Here is a 15,545-nt window from a genome sequence, read left to right on the forward strand (position 1 = left end):
TTTTTTGATCTCCGATTTACATATCTTCATTGAAACTGAAACTACGTTCTTAGGAAAGCTTTCTAAGATGGTAGATTCTAAAGGTTTCTGACTATTGTGTATAAAACACAGAATTATTGGGTTTCGGAATTTTTTCCAACTCTCTGCATTCTATAAAATAGAAAAAACACGACGTTTCGGGAACTGCATCTGTTTCTGTTCACAGGTCCAGTGATTGAGATTAGATCTTTCTAAGGGGCCCAAGAGTAGGTGTCTTCCCCCTTCACCTGCGAACGGAAACAGATCCAGTTTCCCAAACATCGTGTTTTCTTTTTTCTAGAATACCGGATGATGGAAAAAGTAAAAACCCCCACTAATTCTGTGTCTTTCTGAGAAGGAGTTTTCCGAGTTCCCAAGCACATTCTTTCCCACTAGGAAGCTTGGTCTATGCCTGCACAAGTAACAAAGATTACGTAAAGGTGTAGAACACAAGATTCCTGTTATTTCCGGTACAGCCCTAGCGAAATCCTAAGTTGTCTGTGACATTATTTTATGCTCAAATATAAGGCCGACCTCTACAACATAATTTTTCAACTGATTTGTGAGATTCGATTTTCTCACAGCGCTCTGTGATCTAGTGGTCTGAGTTTCTGGCTACAGATCCAGAGGTCCGGGTTGGATTCCCGGCGCTACCAGATTTTCTGAGAAGTAGTGGGTCTGGAATGGGGTTCACTCAGCCTCGTGAAGATAACTGAGGAGCTATTTCAATTAAATAGCGGCTCCGGTCTAGAAAACGGAAATTAACGGCCGTAGGGATTCGTTGCGCTAACCACGCGACCTCTAACCGCTAAAGTTGGCACTAAGTTCGCCAACGAGCGGCGGTCGCTCGGTCGGTATAGTTCGCTTGCGGACTAAAACCGCGGAGTTATTTTTTTTTTGTGAATACGAGGGTTACCATCTTCTGGGATTTAACGTCATACAGTCTGGTAGATCGTTACCGATATTTCGAAGGAACAACACAAGATACAGCATTCCGTTCGAACTTCAGTAAAGCTCTACCAGACTACATGACGCCACACTACAGAAGACAGTAATATTCTCAAGCAGGTGCCTAATCGCAAAGCCTCCTTATGACGGAATAGTATGGGGGGGGTAGTGTGTCCGCCATAGACGAGTTAAGGGATATTCATAGATGGACACCATAGGGTACATAGCCGACATACGCAATAGACATAGAAACCCACAATGTGATTGCTTAAAGGTTTTTGTATGGGGATTATTTTCTGTTTTAAATAGTTTTCTATCTACAAAACCTTCTTAGAGCCTCAACATCTCTAAAAATTCGTACTTCTGTACTTACTTACACAGCCAGCTTTTCTCCGTTATATCCGGATCCGTTATAACGAGGGTTTATTGGTTTTCATGCGACTGAGAAGATTTTCCACTCCAATAGATGGAGTAGCTATGCATTACATTGTCACATTCAACTGGAAATCTCATCATCTTTTATATATGAGTCGCTGCTTATTGTGAGAATCATACAAACACACTCTGTCGGGAGAATGCGGAGTTAGGTATATTGAAACCTGTGGTATATATAGTAACCACTGGGCTTTAAAACGGTTAAACCATTTACTCTGGTTTCCTCGTATTCCCTTCATAGCCTAATTTTTCTTTTATATGAAGAAAGACAAGTGTGTAGCGCCATCATGGCTGTGCGTCCCTCAAGGTTTCCCCTAGCGCGGTTGTTCCATCTAGCGGCTACTCTTGAAACTTAATGGAATATCATAATGCAGCAGTCGATCTTCCCAGCAAACATTTTCCTACCTTCTTACTATAAAATGGTGCTGGCTCGCTGGTATAACGGTAATGCTCTAAGGATTATATTAGATAGGTGCGCCATTCGAATCTCGGACACGACACCGTCTATCCTAACTGAAATTCTTCCTGCTGTTCCTCAGTCCCTCTAGGCAAATGCCGTGAGAAAATATCGATTAATCCACGATCGCTTCCTGCCAGAAGCTTCACAAATATTGTTCATGACCCATTTCACCGTTCAACGCTATAAAGTTCGAGAAACTGACTGCATCGTAAAATAAACCACCAAACATAAGGTTCAAATGAGATAGGCCCCCTGAGGCACATCTTACATTGAATGGACGGAATATCCCCTCTGTCAGTCATGTAAAATGTGGGTGTAATCTTCACCAAGAGAATTACATGGAGACTGCGCAGAGAAATGACTGAAGCTACGGCCTTCAGAACATCTATCATAATCTATTCACTGTTAAAAAGTGAGCGTTTAAGAGCCAACCTTACAAAAAGCGCTGATTATCTCAATAATATTATATTTTAGCGTCCTGTTGCACTGATTCACGTCCATGATATGTAATGATATAAACTCCGTCCCAAGTGCAAACAATATATTATGTGTCCTTGATCTTGCTCCTTTACACTACATGTTTCGGCCTCAGACGGCCATCATTAGGTGTATAACACTCACGTTGCTGTCACACTGCACCCAGCCCAAAATTTAACATTTAAAAACACTTTCCTTGTTCTTATCAAAGTCTACTTCGTTGATATGTCTGGTTTGTAGATTATTTTACATACGTTAATTTTGACTTTCTTGTAGTAGCACTATAAAATCTTTAGTTCCAATTTTAAAATCCTTTAAATTTTTTCTCTAAATTTTAATTTAATTTCTCTAAATTTGAGTTTATATCATTATATCATTTATCGTATAGAGTGCAACAGGATGCTTAAATAAAATATTGCCCATGATGTGTATTTATACCAACCGTCTTACAGTGCACACGATTTCATCTTTCTCTTCACTACATGTCACATACACATATCCAGCAGTCATAAGGGAAGGACACAACACAGGACACAATATACACAAGAATATAGGAAGAGCACTCCCATAGGAGAGGATTGACGTAACTCGCGAATTTGAAGTGCGACGTATAGTTGATAAATCTTGAAAAGTTTTAACATGTAAACTTTATTATTATACATGACATATATACATTTTAATCATTCTATAAAGGAGACATGATGACATACAGTGCAATGGTTTGACGTAAATAAAACCACACCTGAAGATGGCACATTAGTGCCGAAACATGTAGTGAAGAGAAAGGTGAAATCGTGTGCACTGTAAGACGGTTGGTACAAATACACATCATGGACGTACCCCAATAATGATTTATGCTTGCCTCGCCTGGGAAGTAGCAGCAGACACACCTCTTAAAATTACATTGCCTACAAAACAAGTTCATCCACACCACTGAAAATTATCCAAGGTGCACACCGGTCCGAGATTTGCACACGACTTTCAGCCTTCCGTATGTATATCATTATGTAACAAAATTGTGCAGGAGACAAGCAGAAGTCATATAAAATGACGCGATAGAACATGTTCGCAACGCAGCACAAGACGAAGTCTGATATAGAAAGTATAAGACGCTTAAACTTGGCGGCGGTCAAGCTTACGACCGTTCAAGTGATTTAGCTGCCGTTGTAGCATAAGATACGTAAGATAGGTATGATCTGTTTTGCAAAAATCTGGACTAACAGCGCGCTTGTATATAGTGAAAAATGAACAATTATCAATAACATGCTATATGTTGATAAGAGACAAAGCCACGGTCTCGTCAGAGAGGATGTTACATAAGGACTAGTACCGCAAGGGTTCAGTTGAAAAAAACTTTGGTCGTGAAGCTCAAGGGGCTTAGCAGCAAGACGAACTGATTGGCGGTAAATCACCGGTCATAAAGTGACTCTGACGCTGACTCTGAATCTGTTTTTAAAAGGTTAAGATCATGAAACGAAATTTGGTAAGACATTATTGAAAGATGTGTAGCTTTCTTGACGAAATTTTTTCAGAATACAAAATGATTAACGTGAATTATGTATGTGGCGGGCTAAATTAAATTCTTATGGCATTCAGAACAAAACCATGGTCGCCAGACTAAGAGACTCGCATACAGAGTGACCCCTTTGTCTCCAATAAATATCACAGTCGACACTAGAATATATACATTGTTTTATTATATGTACTAGTGTCAACTGTGATATTTATTGCAGACAAAAGGCTAGCGTAGTTGGTTGAGGGGTTATGCTACAAGCCGGAAGGTCGCGGGTTCAAGTCTCGATAAGGTCATTGGATTTTTTCAATTGACCTAATCCCTCCAGCCACACTATGGCCCTGGGGTTCACTCAGCCTCTAACAGAAATGAGTACCAGGAATTAATTAAATAATTTTCCTGGGGAGTAAAGCGCGGCCGGCGCGTAAGGCTGACAACCTTACCGTCATCTTTGAGACGATTGTCTAGATAATGTGGGACTCTCTACGTCTCAATACAATTTCCACACAGTCTGTACATATAAAACGTTTTCATTAAGTCATAGAGAAGTGAGAGCGGACAGCAATTTAAGTTCGTTATCGCCTCGTGACGTAGGGCCGACTCCCAGCTTTATTACGTAAGATTGAAGTACGTGTTAAGAATTGGAATTCGGGCTATGCCGACAATGCGAACATCTTCTCATCTCCGAAAGTAATTTTGAGCAGGAGGAGAGAGGATGGGGGTTGAGCTGCTCCCAGTAGTGGGTTAGTTGTGTGCAGACAACGACAGGGTTCAGTACCATCTCATTCTGCCCTAGACGTCTGAGGCTACATCCGCTTCCAGTATAGCACAAGTAAGAGATCCGATTAGGGAAACACGCTGTTGAATTTCTATTTAAACTTACTGATCACCTGACTTCAGGAAGTTTTTTGTCTCTTCGTGGACTTTATGCGCAATTCTGAGATTGTGATTTTATTCAAATCAATTACAAGCTTAATGACAATATTCATGTCCATGCTTGGAGACTTTCAGTGGCTTAAATAAGTATGCCAGTTTTCTGAGAAAATGTTTGCACACAATTTTGACTCTAAAATTGAATTTAAATTAATTAAAACGTACTGTACCTAAACTTAGAGATATTAACAAATTTTTCTGCTTTTTTCAGTAGGAAAAATCTATTTAAATCAATTACTAACAAGGCAATAAAATGTCTGCCTAAACTTATTGACTGTAACTGTAGTAATTTCGTTAATGTGGTTTGTTTAAATAATTTTATGTCATTTTGATATATAATTCGATTTAATTGATTTTATAATACAATAATGAAACTTGTTTCTAAAATTTCGTATTTACGAAAGACCATTATTTTATTTGCATAAAGACCTTATATGATGTTTTGAATCCATGACTTAATTCTAAACAATTAACCATAAAATAATGTCATTTCATCATTCAGTGGCTGTGATTAACACAAAACTTAGATACTAAACAATGAGACAACTGAAGAGTAGCGGAACAAGTTTGTACGGAGGCACGCGGTAGCACAGTTCGTTGAGGCACTTTGCTACAAGCCGGGTCGCGCCATAGCTCAAGCGGTTAGTCGCTGGCTTCTCACCGCGGCGGCCCGGGTTCCATCCCGGGTCTGGTTAAGTGGGATTTGTGGTGGACAAAGTAACGCTGGGGCGGGTTTTCCCCATGCACTCCGGTTTCCCCTGCCAATGTTCATTCCACCAATTGTGCTACAATCACCCTCATCTGGGGCTGGTACAATAGACTAATCAGTGGCCGTCGTGCCGAATGGACCCAGCTGGACTCCACCCCCCACTAAGCGAATTAAAAAAATAACTGCTACAAGCCGGATGGTCGCGGGTTCGATTCCCGAAGAGATCACTGGAATTTTCAATTGGCCTAAGCCTTCTAGCCGCATTATGGCCCTGGGGTCGACTCAGCCTCTAACAGAAATGAGTACCAGGAATCTTCCTGGGGGTAAAGGGCGGTCGGCGCGTAAGGCTGATAACCTCACCGCTATATGTGTGAGCCAACTGTCTAGAAAATGTGGGAACCTCGACGTCTCACAACCATATGGGCCTTTACGGCAAAACTGTCCATAAAGGAATACAAAAGAGTCTGAAATGAAAATAAACGCATGTCGAAATGCTGACGAAACGTCTAATATTGATTACAGTGTAAAAATTACTCTGATGCTGTCTGTTTAATTTTTAAGACTATAAACTTTAGTGTTGTAACAGGTGACCTCAAAAAATGACACCGTAGTCTTGATAATTTATATTTATATTGACCGATCCATAACTTAATAATCTCTGGCTCTGTTATTCTCCCCCCCCCCCATAAAGAACAGACCGTATTTTTCAAGAAAAATGGGAAATCGCTTATTTCTGTTGTGAAATAGAAGGTAAAATTACATGTTTGATCTGTAATTTGCAAAATATGTGTTCCACTTTAGGTAATTACAGTAAAACTTGGTTATAGCAACATCGGTTTCTGCGACACCTTGTCTATTGCGTCAAATATTCAATGGTACGAACTAATTCCTCATAAAGCAACTGTTTTTATACCTTGCTTAGTACGACATGCACAAATGCATCAACCTCGTATGTAACGTCATTTTCATTCCTGAATTTCTCTGATATGGACATTGAACGTAATTTAGAAAGTGTGTATTGGGCAAGTAACAGGAAACAGATGAAGATAACTGATTACTGTACTCGTATCTAAGTACAGTAAGGCACAACAATTGATGTAATCTACTGTAATTTGGTGAGTAGGCCTACCTTTAATATACAGTATTAGTGCGGTGTGTATTGTCAGTGAAAAGCGCTGTAATATGTCTTTGATATTACACATTTGGGCAATTCCACGTTAATGTTACGTTAGTCTGTACTTAACTACGTATTTCACTAAAAAATGCAACATTTTAACTCGGTTTTTGGTAGATTTTTACGTGACTAACATAAGGCTACTGTGGAAGTGCCCATTTCGGTTACAACGACATTCGTTTATAACGACGCTATTTTTAGGTCCCTTTGGTGACGTTATAACCAAGTTCTACTGTATATTGAAATTATTCCTAAATAATAAATAGAATTAAGTTTCCTTGTATCAAAATCTAATATTTATTTCTATTTAGAAGTGCGGCCCTGTACTATTATTTATAGGGCTGAGGTGGCCCTCTGTACAAGTTGAGTTTGACATGCCTGATCTAGACAATCAACTCAAAAATGGCGGTAAGGTTGTCGGCCTTACGCGACGGCCGCGCTTTACTCCCCAAGAAAATTATTTAATTAATTCCTGTTACTCATTTCTGTTAGAGGCTGAGTGAACCCCAGGCCCATAGTGCGGCTGGAAGGATTAGGTCAATTGAAAAAAATCCAATGACCTCATCGGGATTTGAACCCGCGAATAAGAAATTTTAAATGATTTGTAGCACAATTTACAAAACCCACAAGCAAGAAAATAAATACATGAACTATGTCATTTACTGACAAATATTATAAATAGTCTTTCATCTTCTAACAATAATTTAATCCTCTTTATAATATAAAAATTAACAGCGCCCCCGGGTGGGCTCGAACCACCAACCTTTCGGTTAACAGCCGAACGCGCTAGCCGATTGCGCTACGGAGGCTTCTGAAATCAGTTCTTCACCAATATCAACACTCGGAAGCCATTTCATAAATATATTACACGCGAGCAAATGTGTTTCCTTTCGCTTACATTCCTACAAGAGTAAACAACGTATTGTAAACGTTGATATGAAAGAAATTGTTTTGGGGGGGATTTCAAGAATAAATACTTTTAATTCTGTGAATTAGAATTTTGTTTTAAGCTCATATGGGGTACGAACTGATGTCATATTATTACAACGAACAAAACAAAACTGTTCCAATATTTCAAACTTTTAAACACAGAACTCGGAAAGATATATGACATAGATGATATTCCGTTCAATTTTGGCAGTTCCCATCTTCAGCTAAGGTTTCCATTGATAGTCCTTCCATGGGGCCAATCTTACACGTCATAGCCCTTCCTGAATTGCAGTTTCCTCGAATTTACGCCATCAATTTGAAACGGTTCTAGAGCGACAGTTTGCTGAAATAAACAATAATACGAGCGCCTAGAGGACCTTTTCTATTCACCCCACCGAAATAAGCTAAAAGTGTATATATATACCTATTCGTAGACAGGCGGTAGCGTAGTTAGTTGAGGCACTATGCTACAAGTCGGAAGGTTGCGGGTTAAAGTCCCTATGAGTTCATTGAATTTTTTCAACTGACCTAATTCTTACAGACGCACTATGGCCCTGGGGTCGACTCAGCCTCTAACAGAAATGAGTACCAGGAATATTCTTGGGTGTAAAGGACGGCTGGCGCGTAAAACTGACAACCTTGCCGCCATCTATGAGCCGATTGTCTAGAAAATGTGGGAACTTTCACGTCTCACAACCCTATGGGCCTCCACGGCCTGTTACAGGGATAGTTACACTTACTTTTATACTTTATTCGTAGACACTGCCCACCGAATATGTTGGTGTAGCAATAAATATATAGACTTGAATTAGGGAGGTGCTGCGCCCTAATTTCAGGCGGGGCACCAGATCTTCCTCAGTCCCTAGAGGTACATGCCGAGATAGTACCTGGATTAGGACACAACGGCTTCCTTCCAAACATCGGCACTTGAAAAGTGTCGTTAAATCATCATTGGCACAAAAGCCCTACTTTAGCCAAAGACTTCCTTGGAAGATTCTAGCAGACTGCATTCGGGTTTTATTTCTTTGGATTTCACAATATATTTTTACAGAACAAGGTCGTCAGCCTTGCGTCCAACCCCCAACCTGGAGGACCATGTCCCTTCATTCATGTCCCTCACTAAAAGAGTGGCCCAAGCACCAGGTTCCCTTTTCGTCACCTGCCAAGACTCGCAGAGATGCGCTGGAGGTGTTCTAACCTACCTCCACAGAGGTAGTCGTCAGATAACTCAATAAATAGCCAACTGCATGCAGCTGAGTCCTTCTTGACAAACCGCCAGTCATTCAGCCACTCAAGAAATTCCTAGCATTTTATGAAACTGAAGGCTTATTGCCGAGTTCTCAAAAGCCCTCCACTGGTCCCTATCCTGAAACAGGTAAATCCAGTCCCCACCACATCACGTTGTATCTCTAATATCCATTTTAATATTATCCTCCCGCCTATATCTGGGTCTTCCTAGTAGTCTCCTTTCTTCTGACTTTCCCACCAATATCCTATATGCATTTTTCTCTCACCCATTCGTGCCACATGCCCTGTCCATCTCATCTTCCTTGACTGGATCATTCTAATTATACTTGGAGAAGAGTACAAGTTATGAAGCTCCTCGGTATGTAGTTTTCACGAACCTCCTGTCACTTCATCCCTCTTCGGTCCAATCACTGCCCTCAGCACCCCGTTCTCAAACACCCTTAGTCTATGTTCATCCCTTAATGTCAAAGACCAAGTTTCACGCCCATATGGAACCACTAGAAAAAATATCATTACCTGACTTCTAATATTTAGCACAAGCAGGACTTTGCAGTCGGTATAGCGGTTGGCTACGGGCTGGACGGCCGAGGTCCGGAGTTGGAGTCCCGGTAGAGGCAAGATTTTCCACCTACCCAAGTTGTCCAGACCGGTTCTGGGGCCCACCCAGCCTATCAAATAGGCAGGGGAGGATTCTTCCCTCGAAGATTAAGTAGCCGAGGCGTGAAGCTGACCACTCACCTCCAACCAGTGCCGAGGTTAAGGAAACGTGGATCTATACATCCACTCCCCCATACACCTACATGGCGTAGTGCTTAATTAGTTAGGCACAGGGACAATTTTCTTTTTTCCCTTGGCACTACAGCCCCAGTGGGCCTAGACCCACCTCCATGAACTTCTCCGTTCACTTCGGTTTTTCTAGATCTTACACATTCGGTAGGACTCCTTGGGCGGGTGATCAGCTCGTCGCAAGGCCTCTACCTGTACACAAACACAGAAAATGACACACAAACATCCATGCCCTGAGTGGGATTCGAACCCACGATCCCGGTTTCCAAGAGAGCGAAGACAGTGCATGCCTTTGACCGCTCGGCTACCGTGACCGGCAGTGTATAAAAATAATATATAAGAATTCAGTTCGTACCTCACAGGAAACAGATCCGAACCCACGATCCCGGCTTCCGAGCGAGCGAAGACAGTGCATGCCTTTGACCGTTCGGCTACCGTGACCGGCCAGGGACAACTTTACCTTACTTTAATGCAAATGGGACGCTGATGTGCTATGCCACAGCTGTCGGGGAGAGATCAGGTGAAGGGGATGCCTGGCCGAGTGTGGGCACGCAGTGAGGACAAGACGGTGGAGTGGGTCAGCATGCGGGGAGACCAGCTAGCAGGGGCCATCGACGTCATGAGGGAGTCCTTTTTCCCGCACGAGAACATCTCCAAGGCTCTACGCCTCAACGAGAGAACCCGCGCCTCAGCCCAGACCGAGCGTCTTGCCAAACTCGCTGCCAACGATGGAGCGTCCATTGTAGCAGTGGAAGTGGCGTCCGGACGCGTTATTGGCGTCGCCTTCAATAAGATTCAGGTCAGTTCTTCATTACACACCACAACGTTTCGATCTGCCTCCGAAGACACTGTAAAGGTGTAATGTGTACAGAAGGCGAGGTATGTAGTAGGGAGCATTGGTCTATCTTGACCATTCCACTGTTTAATTGGCGGAGGGATAGGGTTCGGTTCCTGGTAGAAGTATGACAGCTTTCTCTTGTCCACAACGTCCAGACTGGTTCTCCTCCTCCCAGTCTCCAATCCAATGTATACCAGGGGCTCTTTCTTCAAGGAATAAAGAGGCCGAAGGGTCAAGATGCCCAGTTACCGCCACCTAGCGCAAGGTTAAAAACGCTTGGAGTTATACCACCACGTCCCATATATCTTCATGGCGTGATGCTTACGTATTATTCACAGGAACTGCCATCAATAAACACACTGAAGTTGTGCATCAATAAAAAATTATCCCTGTAACAGGCAATGAAGGTCCATAGGGCTATGAGACATTATCTAGACAATCAGCTCAAAGATAGCGGTAAAGTTGTCAGCCTTACGCGCCGGCCGCGCTTTACACTCCAGGAAAATTATTTTATTAATTCCTGGTGCTCATTTCTGTTAGAGGCTGAGTCAACACCGGGGCCATAGTGCGGCTGGAAAGATCAGGTCAAGTGAAAAAAATCCAATGACCTCATGGGGACTTGAACAAAGAATTTTCACCTCTCCAATCGTCCAGACCGACTCTGGGACTCACCCAATCACCTATACAATGGGTAGTGGGAGCTCTCTCCCGGGGGTAAAGCGGCCTGGGTGTGAAGCTGACCACGCACCTCCAACCAAGAAAATGTGGACCTATACATCCACTCCTCCATACGTCTTCATGGCGTAAGTGCTTAATTAGTTAAGCACAGGGACAACTTTACCGTTACCTTTATTTTCACATCGGTTGTCATATTACAATACCGACAGCGTAGCAATTTTGCATTAATAGATTTCCGTTTAATCCAAGTAATGTTTTAGGGTCAGTATTTGAAGTTTTCATGGTTGTGTTTATTCATATTACAGTCTTCTGGGTTAAGACACCCTGCTTGCGAGTGTTAGTTGGTTACAAACGCGTCGGAAAAACGTTGAACTTCATTAAACACGGCGTTATAACCCAGGAGACCACAACATATAAATACATATGTGACTCTGTTGTCTCTTCAACAGTTACCTACACCACCAGGAGAAAAAAACCTTCTGGAGCAACTTCGAGAGGAGAAAGACCACGATCCATCCTTCATAGGGGTTCTGGACTATCTCACGAAGGTCAGTATGTCCGATGGAATAACTTGGAAGCGGGATTCTGTACGCAGTCCATGTAACAGCTGTGTGATGTAAGAGTAGAGGACATATTGGAAGCGGTGTTTTCTATGTGGTCCGCTCCATGGTTATACAACTCGACCGACCCGTGTGGAGGCGGGGTCGAATTGAGACAGTAATATATGGTCTCGAGTACCAAGGGTCTCGGACCCGAGAAAGACTGCGCCGGCAAGGACCAGCAGCATATACCAGACCCGTCCTCTCGTCAGAGAGGGCTCCCACAAAAAACAAGACCGTGACTGTCTGACAGTAATAAAGATCTGGTCGCAAGCCCCAGATGGGTGCTTTATGCCAAGACAGACTGGCCGATTGACCGTCGGTCGTAAAATGAGACTCAGACTCAGTTAGTGAGTACAGTGGAGTAGAGTCGAGTTGATATATTGAATCAATCTGTGTAACAAAACATTAGGTGAATATCAACGGTGTGAGACTGAACTGCAAGGGTAATATTACCCTCTAATTGGATGCTCATCTGCCGTAAACGTGTCCAATTATCGAAACGTTACTAGCGAAACGGACACACGTGGACCTACTACTATCATAAACTTATGTCTTCTTGAAAGTATAAGAACAGTAGTTTGAAATTCTGATTTATGTTTAAGCATTCATTAATATTCACTACATCTCTTCGGTAGGTGGAAGGCAAGATTGATGTTTTCGCTCATTACGGAGTCAACTGCATCATGGAACTCATGTTCCTGGCCACACTGACAGAATTCTATGGCCGGGGCGTAGGTCGGCGTTTGGTACAAATCACAGAGGAGGTCGCTAACGCCTTAGCAAGAGGAGAAGATGTAATCGAGCCACTTCAAGAAGATGCCAACCCTTGGAAAGGCCGTTCCACACCCAGAACACAAGCACTTATGGCTATATTTACGTCTGCAATCTCACAGAAGATTGGCACTTCGCTTGGTTGGGAGGAACTTGCTGCTGTTAAGCATGACGATTTATTCTTCGAAGGGGAACCATATAGTCTTCGTATTGGTCCTGATCACCCAACTAGCGCTCTCATGGGTAAAAAAATTATTGTCTAGAACAATGTTCGTCAAATATTCTGACTGAGGAAATATTTTAATCTCTAAAATACTGAAGAAACCCCCTTCCACACCCACACCTAGGCTCCAAACGTGTCCAAAGACGTTCAAATCAGCACTTTCTCCTACCTCGAGGTCATAAAATACATCCACTTTGTGCGGTATCAACAGAATAAATAACTGGATAGGATGTGGTGTGTCGGTAAAATATGCTAGTAGTAGAATAAAATGTATCAACGTTACTAATACTGAAATCCGCCACTGGACAAAGTCTTGAGTCAGTTCCATCCACCTCCCATTCTAATACGCATCTCCGTTAAGATCCATCTTAGATTACCCTCCCATCTCTTTCTAGACCTTCCAAATGTATGTTTTCAAAAGATCTACACACCAACATTACGCTTGCATTCAATGTCTCACTGTGTCGCTTGAACAGATCATCGCAACCTCCTAGAATTCGCTTCATCATAACAGGTGGCCTGTACGAATCTTCTTCTCCATCTTTACTGGCGCTAGAGCCCTGTGTGGGTCTCGGTCTTCTCCATCTTTACTGGCGCTAGAGCCCTGGGTGGGTCTCGGTCTCCTCCATCTTTACTGGCGCTAGAGCCCTGTGTGGGTCTCGGTCTTCTCCATCTTTACTGGCGCTAGAGCCCTGGGTGGGTCTCGGTCTCCTCCATCTTTACTGGCGCTAGAGCTCTGTGTGTGTCTCGGTCTCCTCCATCTTTACTGCCGCTAGAGCTCTGTGTGGGTCTCGGTCTCCTCCATCTTTACTGCCGCTAGAGCTCTGTGTGGGTCTCGGTCTCCTCCATCTTTACTGGCGCTCTTCCTAGGATTTCGCAACAATCTTTTCCTTTTACGGAGCAACGTTGTCAGCTTTGAGGCCAACCTCCAACCCGGAGGACCTAGTCTCTGTATTTATGTCCCCCAGGGACAGGGTGGCCCAGTTATGACCCCAGGCACCGGGTTCCCTTTACATCGCCTTCTACGTCCCGCAAGGCTACGGTGGAGATATTGTATCCTGTCTCCACACATCATATTTTATCAGCTCACTTCATCTTTAATCCTCTGATTATCTGAATAATCATTGACGTATGTTGTTTCCTGAGAATGGTCATCTGTCGAAATATAACCCAAGGTCAATACAGAACCACAGTGCCAAGGAGGACGGCCACCTTATCTGGACTTCGTTGTGTGAACCGTGGCATAAACACTCTATTTCGTAACGATTAGAGTAAACGACCCCACAGAGAACCACGCACGGTAGGAGAATACAACACAGTAGCTGTAATCATTGTACTATCGCTGTACTTTTGGTGTATCAGTCGATGTATCCTGACAGTTATACTAAGGAAACCAACCTCAGTTCATTGTAAAATAAAATTGTAAATTAGATTAATATGATGGAATAAAGTTATGGTACATATCGTACACCTTTATTTAACCGTTTAAAGCCCAGTGGTTACTATATATACCACACGATTTTACACATTAAAACTCTGCATTCTGCCCAGAGTGTATCTATGTGTCCCGCATGGTTCTCACAGTAAAGAGCGATGGTTCCTTTAAACTGCATTAACCGGTTGGGCTTTGTAGCGGTGACGTAATATGTTTCCTGTGAGGTACGGACTGAATTCATATATAATTTTAAAATAAACGACCGTACAAGTGACTAGACTGCCGTTGTAGCGAAAGCTATTAGAAATAGGGCATAATCTGCTGTACTGAGCCTGGACTGACAGAGGCCCTCTATATATTTAATACATTTATTATCATGTTTAACGTGTAAAATATAAATATCCTTTACATTATGACAAATGACTTACTACTACAGACAATGACTCTGACTAAAGACAAACCCGTCCTCTCGTCAGAGAGGGCGCCCCATAATAACAAGACCTAAATTGGCAAACAGTAATAAATATGTGGTCATGAGCGCCATAATAATACCCTGTGCTTAATTATGCACCGCATCATGAAGACATATGGAGGAGTGGAGGCATATCTCCACCATTTTTTAAGTTGGCATTAGATGGAGGTGAGTGGTCACCTTTACGTCCAGGCCGCTTTAACTCCGGGGACAGAGCCCCGTTAAGCATTCCATAGAAGCAGGGTGGGCCCCAGAGTCGGTCGGGACACGGTGAAGATAAAAATTTTTTGCACCTGCCTGGAATCGAATCCCAGCTGTCAAGTCCGTCGCTATACCGACTGAGCAATCGCGGCTCTTCATACTGAAAACAAACAAATCTACAGGTGACGCCGTGTTCATTTCTTTGCATAACGACAAACAATCTGAGAAAGATAAACGAGCAGGAAACGGTGAAGTGCAGTTTACCTTGTCAGTGGCCCGACTGCTTACGTAGACACGTGTTCAGGTGCTTCCATGGCCGTCACATGAGGACATAAAGGAGAGAACAAGGTAAGAATTGCATGTGCTTATTCTTGGCTTATATAACGAGGCTTTCCATTTATAACGAATTTAAAATGAAGCGAATGGAAGCTGTCGCGACACACGTTCAAGTACTACGCCGAGATTTGCCTGGGGGGCTGTTAAAAAACAAGGAAAACTTCGGTCAGTATAGGGGGTCTCTGGACCGAGATTTGTCTGGGGGGCTGTTAAAAAACAAGGAAAACCTCGGTCAGTATAAGGTGGTCTCAGGACCGAGATTTGTCTGGGGGGCTGTTAAAAAACAAGGAAAACCTCGGTCAGTATAGGGGGTCTCTGGACCGAGATTTGTCTGGGGGGCTGTTAAAAAATAAGGAAA

At 42.8% G+C, this 15,545-nt stretch overlaps 2 protein-coding genes and 1 non-coding gene across 4 annotated transcripts in view; 2 read left to right on the top strand and 1 right to left on the bottom strand.

Moving 5' to 3' along the window:
* Positions 1 to 4,545: 4,545 nt before the first annotated feature.
* On the top strand, positions 4,546 to 14,199 carry LOC111864360. Its single transcript, XM_023851570.2, has 4 exons — positions 4,546 to 4,683; positions 10,134 to 10,430; positions 11,597 to 11,695; positions 12,385 to 14,199. The coding sequence occupies exons 2-4, from the start codon at positions 10,161 to 10,163 to the stop codon at positions 12,781 to 12,783; spliced, it is 768 nt and encodes a 255-aa protein (XP_023707338.1). The 5' UTR covers positions 4,546 to 4,683; positions 10,134 to 10,160; the 3' UTR covers positions 12,784 to 14,199.
* Positions 7,403 to 7,476, bottom strand: Trnan-guu. Its single transcript has one exon. It is a non-coding gene; the product is annotated as a tRNA-Asn (tRNA).
* A 910-nt stretch (positions 14,200 to 15,109) lies between the features above and the next one.
* LOC111864341 overlaps positions 15,110 to 15,545 on the top strand; it is a 12,102-nt gene continuing 11,666 nt past the window's right edge. Inside the window, exon 1 of one of the 2 annotated variants that reach the window (XM_023851549.2) lies at positions 15,110 to 15,199. The gene's annotated coding sequence lies outside the window, so the exon portion shown is untranslated. The remainder of the gene's footprint in view (positions 15,200 to 15,545) is intronic. The other variant, XM_023851556.2, reaches the window with a different exon arrangement.

This window comes from Cryptotermes secundus, unplaced genomic scaffold, assembly GCF_002891405.2.
Source record: "Cryptotermes secundus unplaced genomic scaffold, Csec_1.0 scaffold83, whole genome shotgun sequence".
NCBI classification, from domain to species: domain Eukaryota; kingdom Metazoa; phylum Arthropoda; class Insecta; order Blattodea; family Kalotermitidae; genus Cryptotermes; species Cryptotermes secundus.

What these genes read in the sequence shown, in the direction of transcription:
- LOC111864360 (XM_023851570.2), top strand. Translation starts at nt 10,161, where the DNA reads ATGCCTGGCCGAGTGTGGGCACGCAGTGAGGACAAGACGGTGGAGTGG. An exon ending in TCGCCTTCAATAAGATTCAG is followed by an intron (nt 10,431 to 11,596) that starts GTCAGTTCTTCA and finishes TCTCTTCAACAG; the next exon opens with TTACCTACACCACCAGGAGA. An exon ending in TTCTGGACTATCTCACGAAG is followed by an intron (nt 11,696 to 12,384) that starts GTCAGTATGTCC and finishes TCTCTTCGGTAG; the next exon opens with GTGGAAGGCAAGATTGATGT.